General features: G+C 38.4%; 1 protein-coding gene across 3 annotated transcripts in view; it reads right to left on the bottom strand.

Moving 5' to 3' along the window:
- Positions 1-25,724, bottom strand: part of SLC13A1 (solute carrier family 13 member 1) — a 110,746-nt gene extending 85,022 nt beyond the window's left edge. Inside the window, exons 1-2 of one of the 3 annotated variants that reach the window (XM_020966356.2) lie at positions 25,626-25,724; positions 1-112 (exon numbers count right to left, since the gene is read on the bottom strand). The exon at positions 1-112 is cut by the window's left edge and continues 26 nt beyond it. In XM_020966356.2, the coding sequence (XP_020822015.1) occupies positions 1-112; positions 25,626-25,673 (160 nt within the window). In that variant the 5' untranslated portion in view covers positions 25,674-25,724. Of the gene's footprint in view, positions 113-25,625 lie in introns of those variants that run through there. The other 2 variants (XM_020966357.2, XM_020966359.2) reach the window with 2 other exon arrangements.
- Between the last annotated feature and the right edge of the window lie 1,091 nt (positions 25,725-26,815).

Raw genomic sequence — 26,815 nt, 5'->3', positions numbered from 1 at the left:
GCAATAAAAGCAGCGGAGTGAGGATGATGAAGATAAGCCTTCGATATACCAAGATGGTGTTGAGAAGCCTCATTGCTGTGAGCAAAGAACTCCAATTTCTCATATGAAGTGTCTAAAAAAAAATGACAGCAGACATTAAATAACCAACCTGGATTAATATTTCTCTAGTCTATCATCTTGAGTCATTGCAACACTGTGGCCAGCATTAGTTAACATTAAATCTGATTTTTTATTGCTTTAGTGCCTCTACTAACATGCAAAGAAAAACAAACAGTGTGTTGGTGAAACTGAAGAATCGTCAGAACTAAGAGTGACTATGCAAGGCCTTTAAAGAATGACGATGTTTTCTCCCTGCTCCTTTCCCCTCCCCCAATGCTGTGTAAAAAATTTTTTGACACTAAGTAGAGCCTTTCTACTAACTAACATGAAAAACTAATTCTACTAAGGTGTTAATGAGCAGTCAATACTGACCTCTTCCTCTGGGCAGCAAATTTAAATTTTAAAAAGAATTTTCTGTAGATGAAGTCTTTAACATTCTATAACCAACATTCATTTAGCTAATATTTATTACAAATGTTTATTAATTGTCTACTTCACAAGGAGCACTGAAAGACAGCTTGAAGGTTGAAAAATTTTAGAGATATTTGGAACAAGTAGGTTTGGTGTGTGTGGGGAGGTATTTTTCAAGGGAGAAGATGGAGACTTCCAAACTTTCCTGATAAAAAGACCAGAGCTCAACAAAAAATTTGATCTTCAAGTACAGGACTCAAGAAGGACATAAAAAGGTAAATGGGACAGAAAGATACAATATGTTGTTAATGGGGGGGGCTGTTTAAAACCCTACAAGGAATATGACACTTGCAACCCTTGAGAATTGTACTGTTATTACAACCTGTTAAAGGAGTATACATAAAGAGGGTGGATATTAGTTGACTTTGTTGTAATGATAAAAAAAATTTAATCAAGTGGGTTAAATGGATCCAAATAAGTGGATCAATCTGATCTTAGAAAATGTACTGAGAAAGGACAAGGCAGACAAGGGTAAATTACACTATAGGAAAAGACACAAAATCCTATTACAGCAGAGGGAAAGAAGGGAGGGGTGGAGCATTGTTTGAACCTTACTTTCATCAGATTTGGCTCAAGAAGGGTATAACACAATCAGTTAGGTATAGAAATCTAACTTGCCCTATAGGCAGTAGGAGGGAAAAGGGGAAAGAAAAGGCAGAGGGGAAAGAAGGGAGGGAAGAAGCAGTAAGAGTAAAGGGGAAGAAAAAGGAAAGAGATAATAAAAGGGAGGACGGACTGAAGGAGGCAGTGGTCAAAAGCAAAACACTAGTGAAGGGGGGAAAGGAAAAAGGAGAAAGAAAAGCATAAATAGGGGGAAAAAGGATGGAGAAAAAGACACAGATAGTAATCATAACTGTGAATGTGAATGGGATGAACTCTCCCATAAAATGGAAACAGATTGCAGAATGGATTAAAAACCATAATCCTACAATATGTTGTTTACAGTAAAAGTGAAGCCATATATAAGTACCTTATATCCCCACATCTCTGTATAGTTTCTAAAGCTATTTTCTCTCAACAATATGGCAAAGTAGGTATAACAAATATTATTTTTACCTAACTGCTCTGGGACTTAGTCTTCCTATTTGGAAAATGAAAGGGTTGAACTAGAAGGCCTCCAAAATTGCTTCTAGTTCAGAGTAATCTTATAATACTTATCCTCTCTCCAAATGAAGTCATTTTTATATATGGAATGAATACATGTTTTCATCGATATAAGACTCTATCAACAAGGAAACTCCTTTACCAATGCCAGTCAGAATCTGCTCTGCAACTTAAAGTCTTAGAAAGCTGCCTGGGGCACTGAAACATTATGTGACTAATGACAATCATTATTATTATAGGACAGCTACGTGGTATAGTGGACAGAGTGATGGGCCCGGAGTCATGCAGACTCATCTTTCTGTGTCCAAATCCGGACTCAGATCCTGGGCAAGTCACTTAACCCTATTTGCCTCAGTTTCCTCATCTGTAAAATGGGAAGGAAATGACAAACCACTCCACTATCTTTGCCAAGAAAATCCCCAACAGCGTCACCAATGAGGAAACTGAGACTGAGAGATATTAACTGACTTGCCCAGGGTAACACTGCTAGTAAGTGGCTGAGGCTAAATTTGAACACTCAGCTCTTCCTGACTCCAGCAGCCTCCAGGTCCAGCAGCTTCTAAATCTTAACTCGCTTAGGCTAACAGAGCCAGGACTGGTCAGTGATATGTCTTAAGTGGCTAATTAAGTGGTTTTTCTGACTCTGATTTCTTCTTCTTTTTTTTCTTTTTTTTTTCTTTTTAGGCAATCGGGGTTAAGTGACTTGCCCAGGGTCACACAGCTAGTAAGTGTCAAGCATTTGGTCTGAGGCCAGATTTGAACTCACATCCTTCTGACTTCGGGGCCAGTGCTCTATCCACTGTGCCACCTAGCTGCCCCTCTCACTCTGATTTCTGCTTTCTCTCCATGACAGCATGTTGCTTTTCTATCCAGCAAACCAGGGATCCAACCTTGGGAGCGATTGAATCAGCTCCCCTGCCTCACACAGATCCAATTCATTCACAAGTCAGAACATCCTATTCATGATCTCGTTGGTCCTCTTCAAGAATGAAGGATGGACAACAATTATGGAAGGCAAAATTGAGACCATGGTTAAATGATTTATCTGAGTTCTCACCGCAGTGCCAGAATTCAGATTGTGGTTTAAGTCTGGGGCTATCTACTGTAACATGTTAAACAGGTAAACAACAGCTATCATCCTTCATTCTGGACAGTCTCCTTTCTATCTGCTGCAAAGGACATTCTGATTTCCACCTCATTGCTTTCGTTCTTCCTAGTCTTCTACAGGATACATCCTCCCTATCTAACCAAATTATGCTTTTTTTTTTCTTTAAGACTTGTTTGAGGGGCAGCTAGGTGGTGCAGTGGATAGAGCACTGGCCCTGGATTCAAGAGGACCTGAGTTCAAATCTGAACTCAGACACATAACACTTACTAGCTGTGTGACCTTGGGCAAGTCACTTAACCCCATTGCCTAGCAAAAACAAAACAAAACAAAAAAAGACTTGTTTCAAATTCTCTTCATGAAGCCTTGCTGATACTTCCCACTCACACTGGTTCTGCTTTTATTCACATACTACATATTGTCTTTAAAATATTTTTTGGCCTGCATTTGAAATTCTATCTTGTTTCATTTTCTGTTTCATATGTGTAAGTATTAAGTCCTCAGCTCCTTTTGTAGCTTTTCTTTTCTTTAGTCTACAATAGAAGGCAAATAGGCACTAAATAAAATGTTGATTGAATAAAAGTTCTCTATATACTTATCCTGTGACTAAAAAGTTTGGGTCACTTAGCCAAGTGGGTTAATATAAAGCAATATGCAGTACCCATCTAGATTTCCACAAAGAAAAATGTTATTCTATAGTTAAAGATGTCATATTGAGCCCCAGACAGCTTTCTTTCGGATGAACACCACTGATCCTCCATGTTTTCCTTCCTTTCTGGTCTCCATTCCTGACTCTCTGGACATCTCAGTCCCCTATGTCAAAGAATCCTTCCCACCTAGGAAATTAATTGGCCACTGGGGCCTTCTCACTCTGGAACATCCCTAGGCCCTTACAGTCCCTCCCTCTGATTGGTCAATTTCTCCTGTAGCCTTTATTTTAAAAGTATCCAGGCCAGCCATGTTCATGCCTTCACCCTGTTCCAGGCTCCATTCCCTCTTTACTCTCAGAACTTTTTTTCTGCGCCATGTATATCTCTCCTCATATCGGTACCTTCTGTCCAACTATACTCCCCGCCCAGCTCTTTTTTGATGTGTTACTTTCCCCTATTAGAATGCAGCTCCTTGAGGACAGGAGCTGTATTTATTTTTAGTGCTTAGCACAGCGTCTAGTATTTGGTGTTTTAGTAAATACTTCTTGACTTGATCCTCAGCATAATAAGAATTCCAAATCAGCTTTTACTACTCAAACCTCAATTAACTTTGTAATTTTGCTCTGAAATCATATGAGGCAATGTTAGTTAAGTTATTTCAATTTTGGAGAAATAGAAGTGTGTATGCAACCCTCTGCAGGCTAGCAGGTTGTTGGCTAATTGCTAAATTCCCCATAATCTGACTGATAAACAAGTCTGAGAAACGGGATTAAGAAAGTGACCATAGAACATTCTGTACATTTCTCAAAGCTGAGATTTCCTGTCCTTGCAGCAATGATTTACACTCTTGTAAGTTGCTTAATAAAGCAGTGGGGTGGCACAGCAGATAGAGTGTCAGGTGTGGAGTTAGGAAGACTCCTTTTCCTAAGTTCAGATCTGACCTCAGATACTTAATATCTATGTGACTCTAAGCAAGTCACTTTACCCTATTCACTTCAGTTTCCTCATCTGTAAATGAGCTAGAGAAGGAAATGGCAAACCACACCAGTATCTTTCCCAAGAAAACCCCAAATGGGGTCATGAAGAGTCAGATACAACTGAAAAACAACTGAACACCAACAAAAGTTTCTTAATAATGGATCATTAGTCACATGGGGATGCCCCTAAGGCAAATCTTATAAATCAGTTTAATTCCCTATTCCTGTCATACTTCCTTATTCTGTAAATTCTATTAACATGTATTAATGAGTATTATTAATCTCATGAATACATATTTTAATTAGTTCCTGTCTTTAGAGTATAAGAATGCTCTATATTCTGTCATGAATATCCTTGGCTACTGAGGAGCCTTGGGTCCAATTTACTGGCAATTGATAGCTTTGCTAATAAATTGATAATGTTGGGAACTTTGCGCTTCAGTTTATCTTTATTTCTTGCTAAACAGTAACCAGGTATAGATAGATGACAATTCAGTACCGCCTAACCTCACAGCTGGGGAAATGGATCAGAGTGCAGGTCGTACTAAAAGTGGGTCAGTAGTATTATTTTCATATATTAAATATAACTCAGTTACAGACTCCTATTTTCATCTCTTTAGATTCTTTGAGTTCAAATTATATACTAGGTTGGCCGAATAGATAGTAAAGAATAAAATGAATTTAATAGATCAGAGTAGATAGAAAATAAGAGATATCATTGCAAAGTGGATGGGGAGCTAGTCTTAGAGATAGAAAGACCAACTTTAAGCCCCATGTTTTATATATATGTTGGCTGTGTGACCCTGAAAAGTAGGCAGAACTCTCAGTAGGCAGCTCTCTATGAATATGAATTACAGAGCAGGTGGCCCAATCTGAATTAATAGAGAGAATTCCCTATAATAAGGAAATCACAGGTAGGTCCAGTCCCCTCCAAAAAAGGGCAGAAAATATTTTTCTCCTGACAGTCCTATGGCAAAAGTCACTCAAGGCAGTTCCCAGAAATAAATTGTATATTCTAATAACTTCCATGTATCTCATATATTTCAGATATTAATCTATGAAAAGGAAACAAGTTTCACACATGCGGTGAGTTCAATAACTGCTTTTTTTTATAATAAGTAAGACAACTAACATTGGTTTCCTTTTCTTGCACTGTGACATCCAATCTTAGTGTTGGACTGGTAACATAATTGATCAAAAGATCTCACATTTCACCTTTATGGTTCTACATCTTTAGCCTTTAGAGGGTCCCCTGAACTTGTTCTCTAAACCCACAAAATGCAGAATGACATGAAATCAATGGCAAGGATTTATTAAGTATATACTATGTACCAGGCATTGTGCTAAGGTCTCTGGGTACAAAAAAAAAAAAAAGACAATCCTTGCCCTAAAAGCTTGCAGATTAATGGGAAAAATGCTAAGTGGAAATTCCCTGGGCAGAACAGAAATGTCTTTCAAGATACTGTCATCAGTACTATATGTTATTATAAAGATTGCAAAGGCCTTTTCATCTATATAAGGTGTGGCTTTGGGGATATCCTGCAATCTCATTTGAGCCTGACAACTACCCTGTGAGGTCAATACCACAAATGCCATTACTCTCATTTTACACATGAGGAATCTATGGTTAAGAGAGGTTAAACGACTTGCCAATCAATGGTCATGAAACCAATAAGTGTAAGAGATGGGATTTGAATACTGAAATGTTAGTTTTTTTGAGTCCAAATTAGTAAATCTCAATCTTTTCTTTCTAAAATAAAGAGGCTGCTGTTTAGTAACTAGGGTCATACATAAGTTGTAAGAAACTAAATTTCAATTATTTATTAACCACAGCTTCATTGGTCATTCTTCCCCTGCCAAGAAGTAAATAACTGACTGAAGACATGATGAGGCTTGAACTGTGCCCTAGGAGGTAGCTAACCCAAACTCCCCTTAAAACAAGATAGGAAGAAAATTCCAGAGGTCTTAAATATCTGGGGAGGGGGAGTGTTGGAGTAGGAGAAAACATTCCACCAACACCCTAACATTGAAACGTGGATGCTACTTGTTACATTCATGACTCGTGGTGAGCAAAATCAAGTTGGATGCTCTTCTGCTAATAAACATGTTTTGCATTTAGGTAGAAGAGGGGAAAGAGAACAAGAAGAGAAAGAAGAAAAATGGAGATTAGAGAGGGAAGAGCATTCTCGGTTTGTTATCTACTCTTACTCACTACCTCCTTAGGAACTCGGAATGGAATGAAAGTCATTAAAAAAAAACAACTAGAAAACTTCTTAATCTCACTCCTTTCCCCCTAGCCCCTTCCTGTCCAGATTCAACAAATGTAATATTCTACCCAATCATAAAAATATTTCGCTTTCTGATTTGTACGGTATTATAACAATAGTTAGTATCTAAAGCAAGGAATATCCTTACTAACCATCTCATACAACACTCTCATTTCACAGATTTACCTAGATAGGTAAAATCCTTTGCTCAATTTTACAGAGGTAGTTAGCAACAAAATTGAAATTTAAATCCAGGATTTTTTAGGTATACCATGCTGCCTCTTCCTTCGATTTACTGATACAGAAATGAGAAGTAAATGGATGAGGGCTGCATCTAGATTCAAAGGTCCTGAGTTCAAAGCTCACCTCTGACATTTTATTACCTGTGTACCCTTGAAAAAGTCACTTAACCACCCTGGGCCTCAGCCTCTCCATTTGTAAAATGAGGTTGTTGAGACACTAATGCACTGTTGGTGGAGTTATGAATTAATTCAAGCATTCTGGAGAGCAATGCCCAAAGACCTATAAAACCGCATATCCTTTAACTCAACAATACCACTACTAGATTGGTATCCCAAAGACAGCAAAGAAAAAAGGACCTAGATGTACACAAATATTTACAGTAGCTCTTTTTATGGTGGTAAAGAATCAGAAATTGAAGGGATGCCCATCAATTAGGCAATGGCTGAACAAGTTGTGGTATATGATTGTGATGGAATAGTATTATGCTATAAGAAATGACTAGCAAGATGCTCTCAGAAAAACCTGGAAAGACTTAAATGAACTGATGCAAAGTGAAATAAGCAGAACCAGAAGAACAATGTACACAGTAACAGCAATATTGTAGGATGATCAACTGTGAATGACTTAGCTATTCTCAGCAATACAATGATCCAAGATAATTCTGAAGGACTTTTGATGAAAAATCTTATTCATCTCCAGAAAAAGAGCCAATGGGGTCTGAATGCAGATTGAAGCATACTTTTTAAAAACTTTATTTTTCTTGGTTTTTTTGGGGGGGAGAGGGATCTGTGTTTGCTTCCACATGATTAATATGGAAATATGTTTTGCATGACTGCACATGTATAACCTATATCAAATTGTTTGTCTTCTCAATGACTGGGGAGAGAGGGAGGAAGGAAATTTAGAACTCAAAATTTTAAAAAACAAAGCCTATGATCTTAAGTCAGCAATAATTTTCTGAGGCTATCTTTGATTTCATCAGCTTAGAGCATAGGCAGAATGACTTTTACCAAGTCAGCACCCCTGTGGGACAAGAGGGGGGAAATGGTATACTGGAAACTCTTGTCAACCTTTGGATTCCCTTGGATTAAAGCTGAGGATTTTCAGGATTGAGGCCAGAGTCCTTAGGATGTATTTCAGGCTATTATATCACCGGTACAATAATCAGCTCAGCAGAATCTGAGGAATATCTTATATCCTTACCTAGCCAGTCAATTTTACTGTCCACATAATGGAGAAGTCCTCTCCTGAGCAGAGCACAAGAGATCGGTTCAAAGAAAATGCCCAACCCAGTTCCATTAAGTCATTTTCACTGGCAAACACAAATTCCAGGAGTTCCTTGTTTTAACTTGTCTTTGCCATCTAGAAGACCTACTTCCCTCAGGAGAATGTAAGGGCCTTGAGAGCAGGAACAATGCCATTTTTGCCTTTGTATCTTCTGAGCCTAACACAGTGACTTGCGTGTGCAAAGTATTTGATAACATACTTGTTGAATTTGAAACATGTCCTATAAAATCGTTGATATTTCTAGTACTGTATTTTTTCACACAAAAGCAACAGCCCTGTTGGATCTGGAACACCCCGGCCCAGACAAAAATTAAAGATGGGCTTCGTTAACAAAGTTTCTAATTGTGATTTCTTTTTAAGGTGTAATACACAGGGTTAACACAATCAAACCTACTGTCAAGCTGACCCTTCTTCCTTGAAGTATTATTTTTTTCCCAGTAAATGTGGACTATTTCACAATATGTTATTAACATGAATAAAGAAAGCAAGCTAGATTGACCTCTCTCAGTAATTTTCTGTTGGCATAGCTACAGAACTTACTGTTCTTTAACTACAAGCTTCTTTTCTCATTGGGGTTAGTTGCATGTTGAAAACTTTTGTTTTAGAAGTGAATTTAGCAGTGGTTGAAGGAAACAAATGGAAGTTTCTTAACTTCCCTTCCATTTTCCACAAAAGTATTAATTGTCTTTGAGAAAGGGGACATCATCTTTAGAAGTACCTTTGCTGGGTTTTTTTTGCTTCATTTTCTTTACTATAAATTTATAGTAATTTGTTATAAATTTCTGGGATCACTGTAGTTTCTATATTTTTTAAGAAAAAAAGGCCAAAGTTTTTTTCCCCCTAATTTATTTTATCTTAAGAGTAAGACTTCATTAATTGGCACTATCCTGGTCACATAGAGGATACTTGATAAATGCATGAATATGTATTGGATAAAGTAATGAAGAATTGTGTGTGGAACAGTGGGAATTCTAGATTATTCTTTAAGAAATGCAATTTTCTGGAAAATGGATAAAAATGTAGTATGTGAATGCAATGGAAATTTATTGTATCATAAAAATGTCAAATATTAATAATACAAAGACATACAGGACTACATGCAGAGTAGAGGGAACAGAATTAGAACAAAAGTATATACATACTGACTAAAATTATATAAAAAAAGAATCATAGGGATAATATCAAAATTAAGGTGATTTGTTACATGATGTTGTAGCTATCTTGTTAATGATGTTAGCATGTAATTACCACTTTAAGGCTTCCAAACTGCTTTGTGTTATTCCATTTGATCCTCCTGACACCCCCTATGAGGTAAGTGCTATTATTATCATCCCCATTTTACAGATGTGAAAACTGAGGCTGAGAGCTATAAAGTGACTTGCCCAGGACTGCACAGCTATTCAGTATCTAAGGCAAGATTGGAAGTCAGTTCTTCCTGATTCCAAGTGCCTCTCTCTATCCACTATGCCTCTAGCTGCCAATCCCATCTATACACAATATACAGCTTTTTTTGTTTCATATTTAACTGTAGGTGGTAGTTTATGTTTCTTTATGTACAATGGTTTTCATATCTTCTTGGGTATTTGACTGGTGTTCATAAAGATTGCTGTTCAGAATTTTAAAAACAGAAAAGCAATATTTTCCATTTCAAGTGCATATGGCCACTCAAAGTATTCACTAACATAGTACCTAATCCATATCTTTGTCCGCTAAGTAAATGTCTGTTGAATAAATGAAAGAAATTAGGCTAACAAAGTATCACATAGTAGACATCTTAGAAGATGTGCTTTAATAAATGGACAATAAATTGTTTATAATTAGCATTCTTGGTGTGTATATTTGACATTACTAAATTACTTGAAAATTATTCTCAGATATATTAAAGATTCCCACACCATCTCTTAAATCTTACTCACATCGTTAATTTGCTCAATAAACTCCTTTTTTCTGACAGATAATCTAAAGGTAAGCTCCCACTTGTCCTCATCAGAATTGTCCCAAAGTCCACATACAGGAAATTTTTTAGTCAGAGGACTCCCTTGAACAGAGCAAAAAAGATTGGTTTAAGGAACCAATTTAGGGAATTTTGGACTAATGAGATATTTCTATATTATTAGTTCCCTTGGCAGGAGTGGTTTCCTAAACATTGCGGAGTAAGAGGAGTTTAAGGGAGGGAAGGAGAGGAAGGATTTATTAAGTGCCTACTGTGTGCCAAATACTGTCCAAAGCACTTTACAAATATTTTATTTGATCCCCACAATCACTCTGGGAGGGAGGTGTTATTATTTCCACTTTACAAATGAGAAAACTGAGGCTGAGAACAGTAAAGTGACGTAACTCATGTGTGAGGACAGATTTTAATTCAGGTCTTCCTAATTCCAGGCCCAGTGCTCTATCAAATTGTGCCAACTAGCTGCTTGTGACAACGAAATGGACAATTGAACTCATTACAAAAAAAGAAAAAGAAGAGAAGGAGGGAAGGATGGAGGGAGAGAGAGACAAGGAAGGAGGAAGGGAGAGAGACAGAGACAAAGCTAGAGAGACAGAAAGAGACAGTGACAGAGCCAGGGAGAAGCAACCACAACTCATATCAATAAGAAGTCCAATATTCCCAGACAGAAAAAAACAAATTGGCTATGGGTAATTCCAATCCACTATGGGCTCTAAGAAACCCAGTCTATACAGTATAAAACAAAGTCCTGCATTTCTCCAAGAAGTATTCATCTTTGAGAGCATGATATTGTTATGCCCTGTAACTTCGTGAATATTTTCATATATGTTAAGATAAATTAAAGTTTCTAGTACATGTTTTTCTTTTTTGTCATTTCATAGGCTTTTGAAGCCAAAGGAAACTTCAAAGATCACTGATTCTACTAGCCTCTTCATCTTACAGACAAGGAAACTGAGACCCAAAGAAATTAAATGATTTGCTCAAGATTATATAGCTAGAAAGTGACAGACCCATGAATGAAACCCAGATCTCCCCACTCCCAGTCCATTGCTCTTTCCTATAAACCATGTCACTGCATAATGTTGTTTTCATTATCAAGGATTGCCTTTTGGACTGGCTTCATTGTTGCATGCTTTCAAAAAACATCTGGCAGCAACTGTATAACTTAGCAAAGGGTCTGCTGACTTGGATAAATGTTTCACTGACACTAAAATAACAATCTCTGTAAATCATCTAGAAGTTATTCTGAGGGAGAATCACAGTCTGTAGATAGCAGTAATTGAAGTAAAATTACCTTCAATACAATAACAATCTATAATTTTGTGGCTGTGGGAACTACTTCCAGCAATATGAAACACAACCCAACTATGATTTAGCAGATTATTTTTGAGTTTCTATGACAAAAATAATTGTCACCATTTGGCCAACCAGGGAATAAACTTCTTTGAACTAGACTAAGGGGTCTTTGGACAACACGCATTCTCAAAGACCTTCCCTTGAGTTTGACGGACCTGCCAGAGGTCACGCTATGCCTTAGAGAATTCAGAGTTACCTTCCTACCTCATGAGTTGACTGAGTAGTTCTTTAGTAGAAAAAGGTAAAACTGAATAAAGCCATAAACAGAGATAATGATGATGATAACAATAAAAATAGCAAGCATTTTTATAGTGCTTAAAGGTTTGAAAAGGACTTTATAAATATTGTCTTATTTTATCCTCACAATTACCATAGGAGGTAGGTGCAATTATTATCCACATTTTACAGAAGAAAAAAACGAGACAGCCAAAGATTAAGTGACTTATCCAGAGTCATACAGCTAAGAAAGTATCTGAGGCCATATTTGAATTCAGATCTTTCTGACCCCAGGTCCACTGTTCTTATCCACTATGCCATCTGTTCTACAGTTTTACTATGCTTATTAAAGTAACAAACCATGTTTGGGTCTAAGAGGGTAACAACAGCCTCTCAGTCCTTAGGCTCTCAATCTAGGAGCCATCCTGGATTCTTCACTATCTCTTTTCAGTCATATTCAAGCGTTGCCAGGAACTGCCAATTTTATCTTTGCAACAGCTCTTGAATATGCCCCCTTACCTCCACTGACACTGCCACCACTCTGGTACAGGACTTCATCACCTCATGCCTGGATTATAGCAACAGCCTACTAGTGGGTCTGCCTACCTCAAGTCTGTCCCCATTCCAATCCATCCTCCATTCAGCCACTAAAGTGATTTTCCTGAAATGAAGGTTTGATCATGGCACTCCAAGCCGCCCCCCATTCAACTTCTACTCAATAGGCAAATCTTTTGCCTCCAGGAATAAATACAAAATGCTCCCTTTGACATTCAAAGCCCTTCCTAACCTTAGCTCTCTCCTGCCTTTCTACTTTTCTTGCATCTTACTCCCCAACACAGTCTTCAATCCAGTGACATTGGCCTCCTGGCTGTTCCTTGAACAAAATACTCCATCATCTCTCATCTCCAGGCTGTCCCCCATGCTTGGAACATTCTCCTTCCTCTACTCTGACTACTGACCTACCTGGCTTCCTTTAAGTCCCAAATAAAATCCCACCTCCTATAGCAAGCCTTCCCCAACCCTTCATAATTCCAGTGTCTCCCTTCTATTAGTTATCTCCTATTTATTCTGTACATAGATTGCTTTTTATGTATTTGTTTGTATGTTGTCTCCCGGTTAGGATGGAACCTCATTGAGGGCAGGGACTATCATTTGTCTTTGTTTGTATCCCCAGCACTTAGCTCAGCGTCTACCTTAGTAGGCCTTTAATAAATCTTTATTGAATTGCGCTGAATTGAATTATCTCATACGTGTAGAGAACCACCTTTTTCCAATGCAGATCAGCAAATGTTCTGCGTCTTGTTTTCAGAGTTGCCTGGCCCCACTGAGAGACTGAAAGACTTGGTTAGGATCACGAGTCAAGTAGGTACCAGAAGGAAAACTTAACCCCAGCTCTTTCTGACTCCAAGGCCAGGCTTCCATTCACTACATCACACTACCTCTCAGCCACCCGACAACACTATAAACAAGCTATTGTTATTAATATAAAGAGGATCTGGGCAGACACAGGAAACAAGAAGTACTAAAAAAGTGACAATCAAAGTCTAACAGCCTTGAAATAAAAAAAACTATTTACTGTTTCTTGGAATGAATGAGAAAAAAATTTGGAATAGGGGAAATAGCAATGAAGTAGTTGAATTACTCCCTCCCTAGGCCTTAGTTTCCTCATTCGTAAAGGAAGGGTGTTGCATTGGATGACCTCAAACATTTCTTGCAGCTCTAAATGGCTATATTCTAAAATTCTATCAAGCACATTACTATGTGTTCTGTAGTATACAAAGCGAAGGATACTAAAGATATAAAGTACAACCTTGTCCTTAAGGAGCTTACAATCTAACATGTCTCTCATGTGTAACAAAGAACTAGAGAATAAAGACTCCCATTTACATGGTGCTTTGTAGTTTACAATATACTCTTCTCACAATAGCCCTATGAGGTAGATAGTACATGTATTATGATCCTTATTTTTTATGAGAAAATTAAGGCTCAGAAAGATAAAATGAGTCATTGTTCCAAGTTACTGAGCCAATAAGAAACAGAACTGAGACTCACAGCAGGTTGTTAGTGTTCTTTCTACTATGCAATGGTCCAACAATAATAACAGAATATCAAACTGAGTGATATGTAAGTGGCACCAAAATTCAGAGAACTGGTGGTAAGGAATCAATATGGGCTGAGTAGAGAAGGAATACCTCTTAGACTAGGTGAGATATTAGTTATGTTTTGAAGCACAAGTAGCATTAGGATTCTCCAAGAAAGTAGCATGTGCAAAGGCAATTGGAAAAATATAAGAAATGCATTTATTTTATTTATTTTATTTTTTTAAGGTAATTGGGGCTAAGTGACTTTCCCAGGGTCACACAGCTACTAAGTGTTAAGTGTTTGGTCTGAGCCTGACTTTAAAATCAGGTCCTCCTGACTTCAGGGCTGGTGCTGAATCCACTGTGCCACCTAGCTGCCCCCCAGAAATGTAAACACCAAAAGGGAGATCAACTGAAACCAAACACCCTTGGGGAATTGACAGTCAATGACCTCATTCATAACCAGTCACACTATTTAAGACCTCCTGAGGTGTCCTACAGCACAGCTATGGAAAACAAATTTGTTTACTAAATGGACTATCTTTGAAGCATATTGATGACATACAGACGTGCTCAAACTAGATTACAGATCTTCTTTATATGACCATATTTTGCTTTATTGCATTTTGCAGATATTGCATTTTTTACAAATTGAAGTTTTGTGGCAACCCTGCATTGAACAAGTCTATAGGCACCATTTTTCCAATAGCATGTGTTCACATCATGTCTCTGTGTCACATTTTGGCAATTCTCACGATATTTCAAACTTTTTCATTATTATTTTATCTGTTATAATCATCTGTGATCAGTGATCTTTGATGTTACTATTGTAATTATTTTGGGGCACCACAAACCAGGCCTATATAAGATTGCAAACTTAATTGATAAATGTTGTGTATGTTCTGGCTGCTCCGCTGATCTTCTGTCCCCATCTCTCTCCCTCTCCTCCTGCCTCCAAATTCCCTGAGACACAATTGAAATTAGGCCAATTAATAACCCTACAATGGCCTCCAAGTGTTCAAGTGGAAAGAAGAATCAATTGAAGTGGCAAGCTTCATTGTTGTCTTATTTTAAGAAATTGCCACAGTCACTTCACCCTGGTCAGTCAGCAGCCATCAACACTGAGGCAAAACCCTCCATCAGCAAAAAGATTATTCATTGAAAGCTCATATGATGGTTAGCACTTTTTTTTAGCAATAAGGTATTTTTAAATTAAGATATGTACATTGTTTTTATATATAATACTATTGCATACTTAAAAGACAACAGTATAGTATAAACATAACTTTTGTATGCACTGGAAAACCAAAAAATTCATGTGACTCACTTTATTACAAATACATATTTGCTTTGTTGCAGTGGTCTGGAACCAAACCTACAAGATCTCCAAGGTATGCCTATAGTTAGTTTATAGGTTTCAAAGTCATAGTCCTCCTAAAAGTACGAGATTAATACAATTAGTTATGGACTTAGCTGTGAGTGCAATGGGTCAGTCAATCAGTCAATAAGCATTTATTAAACTCTTACTAAGCACTAGGTACTGTGCTGAGCACCGGGGATACAAAGAAAAGACAAAAATGATCCCTACTTTCAAGGGGCTTACATTCTAATAGGGGAGACAAACATGAAGATAGGTATATACGAGATAGATACAGAGTAGATGGATGGTAATCTCAGAGGGGAATGCACTGGTGGCTGGGAAGACCAAAAAAGAACTAGTCAAGTGACTCTTGAGATCCTTCTGCTCAGTCAACCAGATAAGCAGAAATAAAAGAACCAAGTTCAGTTTTTCAGGTGTCACATTAGACAATCGTTTACCAGTGATTGCCAATGACCTGACAAAGACAGGGAACATTCTTGTACTCCCCTATTAGCTTTTATTGTGTGTTTGGAGTGCGTGTGTGTGTGACATTCTCTTTTGACTGGATCTTTTAGTTAAAGCAATGTCCTCCAAATATTTTGATCGCATACCCCAATCAGTAAAAAAAACTTTCCGAACCTGTATCCCTAAGTGTGTGTGGCTATTGCTGGGAGGGTGGGATTCAATTCATCTTCCAATTCTAGTTAATCACGTACTTCTTGGAGTCATTTCACAGCCCCTACTTTGGAAACCACTGCATTAGAGCACTACACTGAGAACAAGGATACAGAATTAAAGAACTTGAATATTAGTGAGGATTTTAGGAATCATTCAGTCCATCTCCTACTTGAAATATGAATACAGTATCTCAGAGGTCAACCAGCCACTGCTTGAGCACCTTTAGTGATGAGGAATTCAGCATTTCCCAAGGAAGTATATTCCATCTTTGTACAGACCTATCAATCCCAAACCCTCTCATCTTTCTCTATACTCTTCACCTTCAAGAACTCATGATTGCCCATGACTTCAAGTAAGGTTGCTATGCTAATGACCTCTCCACCCCCAGTTATAGCCATTGCCTGTCATCCAGCACCCAGTACCTATTCCCAACTGCCTACTAGACATTTCTACTTGAATGATGTCCTGCTGGTAATTTTAATGACACCTCTGAAACTGAACATGTTTCTCCCCAAAGCAGCACCTCCTCCCAACTTCTCCATTTTTACTAATGGTGCCACCTTTATTTCAATCACTTAAATTTGCAAGTTGAGTTATCTCTGACTCATCTCCACTTCATTCCATATACTCAGATAGTCTCCAAAGCCTATCAATTTTTCTTTTAAAATGTCACGAGATTCACCTCTTTCTCAATCTTCCTACATTGCAACCACCCTAGACTGTCTCATTGCCTCAGAAATTCAGAATTTAGAGTTATAAGAGAACTCAGTCATCATATACTCCAAAGGATTTTTCCACTACAACATGCCAGGCAAACAGACATCCAGAATCTGCTTGAAGACCTCTGATGAAAGCAACCCATCACTCTCAAGGCAACCCCATTCCACTTTTGGACAGCTCTGATTGTGAGGATGTTTTCCAAGTCCAAATTTACCTCTTTCCAACTTTCCCCCATTATTCATATTTCCATCTTCTTGGGCCAAACAGAGCAAAGGTAATCCTTCTTCCATGTAACAGCCCTTCAAATGCTTAAAAATAGCCATCATGTTCTCCATAAAACTCTTCTCCCAGTGAAACATTTCTAGCTCCTTCCACTGATCACCATATGACTTGAATTCAAAGTCTTTCACAAATCTGGTTACTCCCCTAATTATTCTTTCCTGCTTATTATCACCCTTATTAAACCATGGCATCCAGAACTAAACATCATACTTCAGATATGGTCTGACTGCGGCAGAATACAAAAGGACAATTATCTATTCCTGAAGCTATTCCTATTAAGGTCACCCAAGATTGCATGAACTATTTTAGTTGGCACATGATTCAACTCACTGATAATTTACTTGAAATCCACTAAAACCCCCAGACCTTTTTCAGACTAACTGCTATCTAACTATGTTTCTCTCATCTTATAATTGTGAAGTTGATTTTTTGAAACCTAGTGTAAGCTCTCACGGTTGGCTTGTTAGAAAAGACACAATAGCTTTTTCCCCCTTCAGTCTTTCTGTTACTCAATCTATTTTATCCATAACTGCCAGATAAATTTTCCTAGAATTTTCTTCATGTTTTTTTCCCTCTTAATAACCTAAAATGACTCCCAAATGACTGTTTATTTCAAGTCCAAAGTTCTCACTTTCCATTAAAAACCTTGGAAAAACTGGCTTAATTACACAGCTACCTATGCAGTTATACCTGCTGTTACTCCCTATCAAGAGCATGCTTTCTCTAGACAAATGGTCTTCTCAACATCCATGGATACATCATGCTCATTCTTGCTCAACTACCTTTAATTCATGAGCCATTTAGTTTCAAGCAGAAAACTCCATCCTGAGGGCAATTAGGTGGCGCAGTGGATAGAGCACCGGCCCTGGATTCAGGAGGACCTGAGTTCAAATGTGACCTCAGACACATAACACTTACTAGCTGTGTGACCCTGGGCAAGTCACTTAACCCCCATTGCCTAACCAAAAAAAAAAAAAACCCAAACAGAAAACTCCATCCTGTGTCTGAAGACTATTTTCAATATAGTCTTATCCATCTCTCTCTTGAATGTGTCATGGTAACAAGTGGCAAAATGAATACAGTAAATAGATTATTAGATCATAAATCTAGACCTGGAGACCTCAGAGAACATTTAATCTAACTTCCTCATTTTACAGGTAAGGAGACTGACGCCTGGGGAGGTTAAGTGACTGGCCCATGATCACATAGGCAGTGGTGGAATTTGAACCCAGTTACTTGGATTGTAGAGCTCGTGTTCTTTCAATGAATAAAGAGCATCAACTTTGGAAGAATCAAAGCTCATGTCTTCATTAACAAATAATGGCCATTGCATTTTATGTGATACTCTAATGGATACTAATTTCTTCATTCTCAGAAACAAAAAATATATGACCTGGAAATCATCTGTGGATCACAATGTGACTAGCTATGTCCATGAAGGAGTTATCACAACTTTTATAAACCTCAGTTTCCTCATTTGTAAAATATAGATAATACATGCATTATAGATGTGAAGGCTGTTAGGAACAAAGCGCTTTATAAAACTTTATTAATATATTTTGTTGTTTCATCATTTCAGTCATGTCCAACTCTCCATGACCTCATTTGAGGTTTTCTTAGCAAAGATCCTGGAGTGGTTTGCTATTTCCTTCTCTAATGTATTTTATAGATGAGGAAACTGAGCCAAATGAGGTTAAGTGACTTGTACCTTTATAAAGCACATCTATATAGTTTTAACTTTTATAAAGCTATATGTAGCTTTATAAAACTATATATGAATAATGTAATATGTACAGATTACATATATCACATAGTACATATCCATATATTACAAACTATACATAATATATAAATATACATATATAATATATAACTTAAAGTATGTAAGATGTACTTATTACATAAATTATATAGCATATATCCATGTTATATGTATGTAACATGTACATATTACTTATATAATATATAGAGTTTTAAGTTTTATAAAGCACTTTGCTCCTAACAGCCTACACATTTGTAGCATATATATTATCCCTATTTTACAAATGAGGAAACTGAGATTTTTAATATTTATGTATATTTAACATGTATACATATTACATTACATATATGTGTGTATATATATACATATATACATACATACACACATATACATATTACATTACATATATGTGTGTATATATATACATATATACATACATACACACACACACACATGCACACATAAAATTTGGAAAGGCAAATGTGTGCCATTTAGAATCATAGAATTTAACTGAAATGCAGCAATTCTTAACCTGAAATCCATGGATAGATTTCTATGGGTCTGTGAAAGGGGATGGCAAAAAGTACATCGTTAATTTTACTAACTTCTAACTAAAATTCAGCATACCCTTCAATTAACGAAAATGTGATTCCAAGAAAGGGTCCAAAGGCTTTGACCAGATTTCCAAAGTGTCCCATAACACAAAAAGGTTAAGATGCCTTCCCTCATTTTACTGGTGGTAAATAGGTACATGGAGGCAGAACTGCATATCCTGGGTCACATAGTTACTTAACAGCAGAATGGGGATTTAGAAACCCAGTTTTCTAATTCCTGTCTCCTTTCTGAGAGCTGGCAGGGAAAGAATGCAGGGAACAGCAGTCAGGTACTGGCACACACACGTTCATACAGGGAACAGAAGCAAATTGGTTATCAGACTCTGTTAGATGGGTCAGTGACAGTGGACTGGAGAGCTAAACTGGAAGACTGGAACTGGTATGACTACCAGAGACCCATCTGAAGCATCTTTCTTCCCTTTCTCTCTAGTCCCTGATCCGCTCCCCTGGTGCACTGTCAGTTGGCCTCCATTTACCTGCCATACCATTTTTTTCTTGGTTCCCTTTTCAACTTGGGGGGTTGAGGTCAGGGAGGCTGTGGAGCTGAGTGAAAGAGATTCAATCTCCTCTCCCCACCGTTGCCCCAAGTATGTGACTATTTAACATCATCTTAATATAAGACCTTTAAGCAACTTTTAAGAAAGCTAACCTAGAGATCATAGAAGAGGATATTTTCCCCAACCCAGGCCAGGACAAAGTGATATGTGCCTATTAAAGAGAAAGTTTCTGCAATTATAGTAATCATAGTCCTCTTGCTAAATTGACATGGGTGGGGAAACTCGGCAAGAATCAAAGTAACCAGTCTCAAAGGGGAAGAAAAAGGGAGAGAGAGAGAAGGAGGGAAAAAACCCTCAGCTGTAGCACTATTCAACTAAATCGATTTTACACTGAAGCCCTCTGCAGATGCATACACACTCTCTGTTTGGAGCTCCCAGTAGAATTCCACAAAACAGCACAAAATGAATCAGTGGCCAAACAAACTCTGCATCGATGCTTCCTTGTAAATCCACGTCACCAACACCCAGTGCTCAACCACTGTGGATTTCTACTGGGATGGGAGGAGAGAGCATTTTCTTGGGCTTACACTGGGATGAAAAACTACTTGGTTATTTCAACACTCTGGAAGAAGTGGGTGCTGGGGGAGAGGAAGGGACAACTGGTCTGATAAACTAAACATTGGAAGGAAAGGGGAAATGATGTGACGAGCTAGAAAGCCTACATTTCCTGAATAAGTATCTGTATCTGTTGTCCCTGATTTTATTGCTTTTGCTTCCTTTCATTTAATTATTTCCTTTATCTTCTCTAATCCATTTTATGGCTCTCTTTCCCTTATACCCATTTCTAGCTAATCTCATTTGCTCTTGTGACTTAACCTGCTCTCCAAACACAGATGACTGCAAGATCTGTCTCCCTATACTTGCCTGAAGGGAGGGGGTTGACTAGATGATCTTTGGAGGTTATTTCTTGCTCCACTCTGATCCTTTGACTTTGCCTCTAGCTAATCTGTCAGACACAATAATTTTCGGCCAGAGTAAAACAATAAAACCCAACCTGACCTTTTTCCTAGACCTTTATTTCCTAAGTTCTCCAGGTGCTGTGCCTTATTCGTTCCAACTCCCTCTTTGCCTGTTGTCAAATCTGCCAGTTCTCCAAAGATTTGTCTCAGGCCCGGTTGCTCTTCCACATTGTCACTATTAAATTCCTTCTTTATTCAGTTTTAATTCCACTCTGCTTTGATTTAAACCCACTTTTCCCCAGTCCAATACTACAAACCATATTTCTTACCTATAAGAAGCATCTCAGTGGAAGGCAACACGGCAGAGTAGAATGAGCATCATTTTTGGAGTCAAGAGGAACTGGGCTCAAATCCCAGTTCTGTTACTTAACACTTACCTGATCTTAGCAAGTCCTTTTACCTCTCTGGGCCTCAGTTTCCTCGTCTATAAAATGGGGGGGGTAGACTAGATGGCCACTGATATCCCTTCCTTCATTAAATCTGTGATTCTTTAGTATAAAAATAACCCTTCCCAAACTTGTCCAGTTCTCTCCTCTCATCCCCACTCACTGTCTGCAGCAAATACAAACTGCCTAGTCTGGATTCCATGGACTCTCTCTGACTTCTTCCTGATGTCTTTCATTTCTCCCTTGTTGTTTCGGTCAATATAACTTCCTCCAGCCTTCTTAATTTTCCAACCCTAACTATACCCGCTCTTTTATGCCTATGTAATGGAGGGGAGGATGTGATTTCTGACTACCCCCCTCCCCCAGGTCAGCTGATGTAATTGGAGAATGCTACTGGATGTTACACTACTCATTCCTGCCCTTCTGTCTACAAACAGGATCCCAGACTACTCTACCATAAAACAAGAAAACTGAGAAAAAAGGAAGGAAAGGAAATAAGAAGGGAGGGGGAGGGAGAGAAGGAAGGAGGGAGGGGGAAAGGAAGAGGGAGAGGGAGAAGGAGAGGGGGAGAGAGAGGGATAGAGAGGGAGGGAGGGGAGAGGGAGGGAGAGAAAGAGAGAGGAAGAGAGAGGAAGAAAGAGAGAAAGAGAAAGAAAGAAAGAAAGAAAGGAAGGAAGGAAGGAAGGAAGGAAGGAAGGAAGGAAGGAAGGAAGGAGGAAGAAAGAAAGAAAGAAAGAAAGAAAGAAAGAAGAAAGAAAGAAAGAAGAAGAAGAAAGAAGAAAGAAAGAAAGAAAGAAAAGAAAGAAAGAAAAAGAAGAAAGAGAAAGAGAGAAAAAGAAAGAGAGAGAGAGGAAGGAAGGAAGAGAGAGAGAGAGAGAGAGAGAGAGAGAAAGGAAGGAAGGAAGGAAGGAAGGAAGGAAGGAAGGAAGGAAGGAAGGAAGGAAGGAAGGAAGGAAGGAAGGAAGGAAGGAAGGTCCTCTCTTCTACTCTGCACCTCAAACTATTGGCCTATTTAACCCTTCACCTAAACTGTGAATTTTCTAGAAAAATTAAAGTCCACTGTCATTGGCTTCACTACCTCATCCTCTTTCAATCTGATTTCCAATTCCATTACACCACCAAAACTTATCCAAGGTCATTGATGACCTTGTACTGATTACCAAAATACAATAGTCTTTCCTTAACCCTCATTCTCTTTGACCACCTCAACATTTGACACTTCCAGGTACTTCTTCCTTCTTTAAGCTCTTTCCTTGATTTCTCTCTCATTATTCACCTTCTACATCAATCACTGAGCATTTGTTAAATACCTACTATGTGCCAGGCATTGGGATGGGGACACAAATGCAAACATGAGATCATCCCTAATCTCAAGGAATTTTCTTTCCACTGGAAGATACAGCATGTTTGCAGATAAGTATGTGCAGGAAATATACACAATTTCAGTGATGGGAATGGGAGGAACATACACTGAGCAGAACTGAAGATACATAGAAGTCTTTTGAATGATTGCTCTCCCCATTTTCCCCTTTGCTGGTTCTTTCATCTCTTCCCAAATCCTAAACATAGATGTCCCTCAAACAAATCTAAAAGAAAGTGTTCATCAAGATTTGAAAACTAAAATGTGCATTATGGTCCACTGGAGATCTTTGAAAATACATATATTTATGAAGAGAATTTCTGGCTGCATCCACTTGTATTTTCTGCCCTATGTGACCATCTAACTTATCCTTGATCCCAGTCCTGCCTCTAGGGCCCAACAATGGAAAACATGCTGGATTTGAAGGGTTCAAATCCCAGTTCTATTGATTAATGTCTGTGAGACCTTGAGCAAAATACTTCATCTCTCAGACCTTCATTCACTTCCTTATTTGTGAAATGAAGGAATTGGACTGGTACAATGGAAAGAGCACTGACAGGTCAAAGGACCTGGATTCAAATCTTTTACTTTTGAGGTCTAGTATCTATCTATGTGACCTTGGGTAAGTCATATTCTCTCTGGGCCTCAGTGTCCTCATTAATGAAATAAGAAGATTAGACTAGATGGCCTTTGCAGGCCCATTTAGCTTTAGATCAATGATTATAGAGTTGGGCAGTCTTTGGGTATGGATGACTTCCAAATCTATATCACCTCTCTGGAGCACTAGGTCCAACTCAAATGCAACATGGCTAAACTATCTCCCCCCCCTCCCCAATCTGCCCTTCACCCTAACTTCCTATATTGGTTAATGGCACCTTTATTCTTTCCACACAAGTTCAAAACCTTAGCATCGTCTATGAATTCTGTCTTTCCCCCATATATGTGTACTCATTCCCTAGAGTGGTACATCTTTTGATTAAATTGAATAAGGCCTATCACCATCCAAGTGATCTCTGTGGTAAGCACATAAATTGTTCTAAGTGAGTAGTCCAGTTTCACTGAAGCAGAGTTTATTAAAGGAAGTAATAGGAAATAAGTCTGAAAAGGTAGGTAAGATGTCCTTGAATCATATAAGCTTAACATTGATATTGGTTTGTCTTCTGTCGTCCCTTTCAGTATTACATATTTTTCTGTTTCTCTTTTTATGATGTGAATTTTTTTTTTTGCTTTGTTTGATAGAGTGATTGCAACGCTTGCTTTTTAAGATTCATGTGGTGCATAGTCAATTTTGTCTGGCCTCTCATTTTTATTCTCTTTGATTTTTAGGTGTGTTCCTTTGTAAACAACAGATGGTGGGGTTTTGTTTTCTTATCTAGCCACATCTCCTGCAGCCAGGCTGTGCTCCAGACTTTCTCAACCACGTCCCAGTTCTGCATCTGAAGGCTATCAGGCACTGGAAATAGCCTCTTCTCATATAGGCCCCTCCCTCTGATTGGATGGCTCCTCCCAGAACCTCCATTTTAAGGGGGATCCCCAAGACTTCTTTTCAACTTCCTTTTATGTGTTGTGCCTTTGCCTCTCCTTGCCCCAGGTGTGTGTGTGTGTGTGTGTGTGTGTGGCTTTTCCCCATCAGAACATAAATTCTTTGAGGGCAAGGATTGCCTTTCTATTTATAGTTGTATTTCCAGTGCTTAGCACAGTGCCTGGCACATAAGTACTTAATAAAAGCCAGTCGACTGACTTATCCAATCTGTCACTATTTTTTAATTTTATTTTTATTTTTTAAGCAATTGGGGTTAAGTGACTTGCCCAGGGTCACACAGCTAGTAAGTGTCAAGTGTTTGGTCTGAGGCCAAATTTGAACTCAGGTCCTCCTAACTTCAGGGCTGTTGCTCTATCCTCTGTGCCACCTAGCTGCCCCTATTTTTTTTTAATTTTATTGGATTGTTTAATCCATTCACATTTGAAGTTACAGGATTTAGATTTTGTACTTTTCTCCATTTATCTCTAATATTATTGGGGAGGGGGATAAAGCGGGGCTTCCTTAATTAGGATCTGTAAAAAAGGTATTTTGTCCCTTCAGTTATTTTAGATTAATCTACCCTAAGGTAAATTTATTCCCACCAGCTTTCTACCCATCACTCTCAAATCTCCCTCTACCCTAACCCTGCCACCTTTGTTACTCTTTTCCCTAGATCTGGAGTTTTGCTTAATTTATCGGTTCTTTTTTCCTTTTATCTTATTCTTTCCCCCCCCCTCAGTTAATTAGTCAAGGTAAAATTTCCCTTCTCATGCCCTTCATTGTGCTTTGTTTCTTTATAAATTTTATTCTCTGTGCCTTTCTCTGAAAAGATATTCTTTCCCCATTTTTCTTCATTATTTGTATTATCATTCTGTCTCTTCTAGACTTGTATGCTTTCATTCATGTCCCTTATACTTATTTACTACATTTTTATTCTCTGGGCTCCTTATGGAATCGAAGCATCTAAGATTTTAGGTTCCCTCTTCTAACAGTTGCTATGTTATTGCCTTACAGATCTGGTTTCCTTTTACTTGTGTTTTTCACTCTTAAGAATACCAATTCCTGCAGGTGAGAGGATGGAAGTATTGCCTACTGTTAAGAATTTTTCTATGTCCCTAATTGTGCAGCTCATTAGTACTTTTTGCCTTATTCATGATCATTCGCCCCCATTTGCCATGAATCTCCTCTTTGGTTCCATGCGCACTCACTCTTCTGGGTTTCAGTTGCCACCAGAAACCCCAATTCCTCATCTCCTGATTCAGGATGAGTTGTCTCTCTAAGCTCCAGATCCTTGTAGGAAATACACGTTGCACACTCCCCATCTTCATATAGATTATCTTTCTATTCCATGGAGGCACTCTCCATTGGTGGCCCATTCTATCTCTGAAACAAGATTTTCTCCCTTTCTTTCCCCTTCTTTCAATACCTCTCTGGCTCCTCACCCATTCTCTAGTAGGACCCCTTTTTCCTGAAAGACAACAGGAGTTATTTTCCTTCCATGTTATCCTTTGCCTTGATTAGGATACATCAGATATTCCCCTCTATCTTCTTCCCCCTCACAACCTTTTATGTACCCTCCCACTCTTCAACTTAGCCCCAACACAAACCATTAATTTACCTGCAGGCAGGATGCTGGGAGGTTTAATCCAGGCTGTTTGCCCACCATCTCTTCTACCTGACTTATGCTTTCACTTTTAGACTGTACTTAAGGAAAGACATATCTTAACTGTCTCTCTGTTGTGTTTTTGTTATTGCCCTGCCCTCCTTGCTACGTTTGTTTACCTTTTTGTATTTCTTTTGCTGTTTGAAAAGCAAATGGTTTCCTTAGGCTTGGTTTTGTTTTAGGAATGCTTCAAATACCTCTCTTTTTTTTCAATAAATGTTTATCTTTTGTATTATTGGTTGGGCTCAGATTTACAGGGTGTGTTAACCTGGCCTCTGTCTTGAGCTCCTTTGCCCTTTGGAACACATTACTTGATTCCTTGGTTTCTGGTGGGGACAGAAAAGTCTGGTGTTATTAAAAGCCTCTTTTTCATGTTTGTTTTCTTATGTTTGAAGATCTTTCTCCTGGTCACTTGCAGAATTTGTTGTCATTGGAACTGTTAAATTTAATTACTATGTTCTGGGAGTTTGCAACATGAGATTTTTTTTTTCCTAAAGGCAATCTATGGATTCTCTCACTTTGTTTTCTATGTTTAGAAATTCTCATCAGTTTTCTTGTATTATTTCTAGCATCATGTTGTTCAGGTTTTGGGTAGATGTCCATAATAATGGAGTGGAGTCAAGATGGCAGAGTGAAAGGTAGCAACTACCAAACCTCTGCAAAAATCTCTTTCTACAAAATGACCGCAGAAAACATAAAATGAATTCTGAGCAAGAAAGCCAACAAAAAGTCATGGAGTTATTTTTCTAGCCCAGGGCAGCTTAAGAAAGAAATCAGTGGACACTGGGGCGGGGGCTGGTTGGGAGTGGGGTGAGATGGAAATAGCACTGGCAGTGGGCTATAGAGTAGCAGCAGTGGTGGTGGTGAGTAGCACCCAGGGATGGAAGGGACTGACTGCTTAAAAAGAGGTTCCAGGGATCCCCTTTACCAGCACCAGGTGTAGGATTGGGTGTCATTTGGCCACTCTCTTACTCATTTCATAGTTTCTGGGTGGAGAGGAGAGGTTGTGGTCACAAGAGATAAGGGAACCTTACCTGGGTAAGGACCAGAATACAGAGCAGGAGGGCATTGACCAAACCTCTTCTGGATCTCACCACTTTGGAAGCACCAAAAACTTACAGGCCCCCAAAATAAGCTGTGAATAT

The sequence above is a fragment of the Phascolarctos cinereus genome, unplaced genomic scaffold (assembly GCF_003287225.1).
Source record: "Phascolarctos cinereus isolate Bilbo 61053 unplaced genomic scaffold, phaCin_HiC Scaffold_1;HRSCAF=81, whole genome shotgun sequence".
NCBI classification, from domain to species: Eukaryota; Metazoa; Chordata; class Mammalia; order Diprotodontia; family Phascolarctidae; genus Phascolarctos; species Phascolarctos cinereus.
The sequence above is the reverse complement of the archived record's forward strand: the minus strand, read 5'-3'. Positions and strand labels throughout refer to the sequence as shown.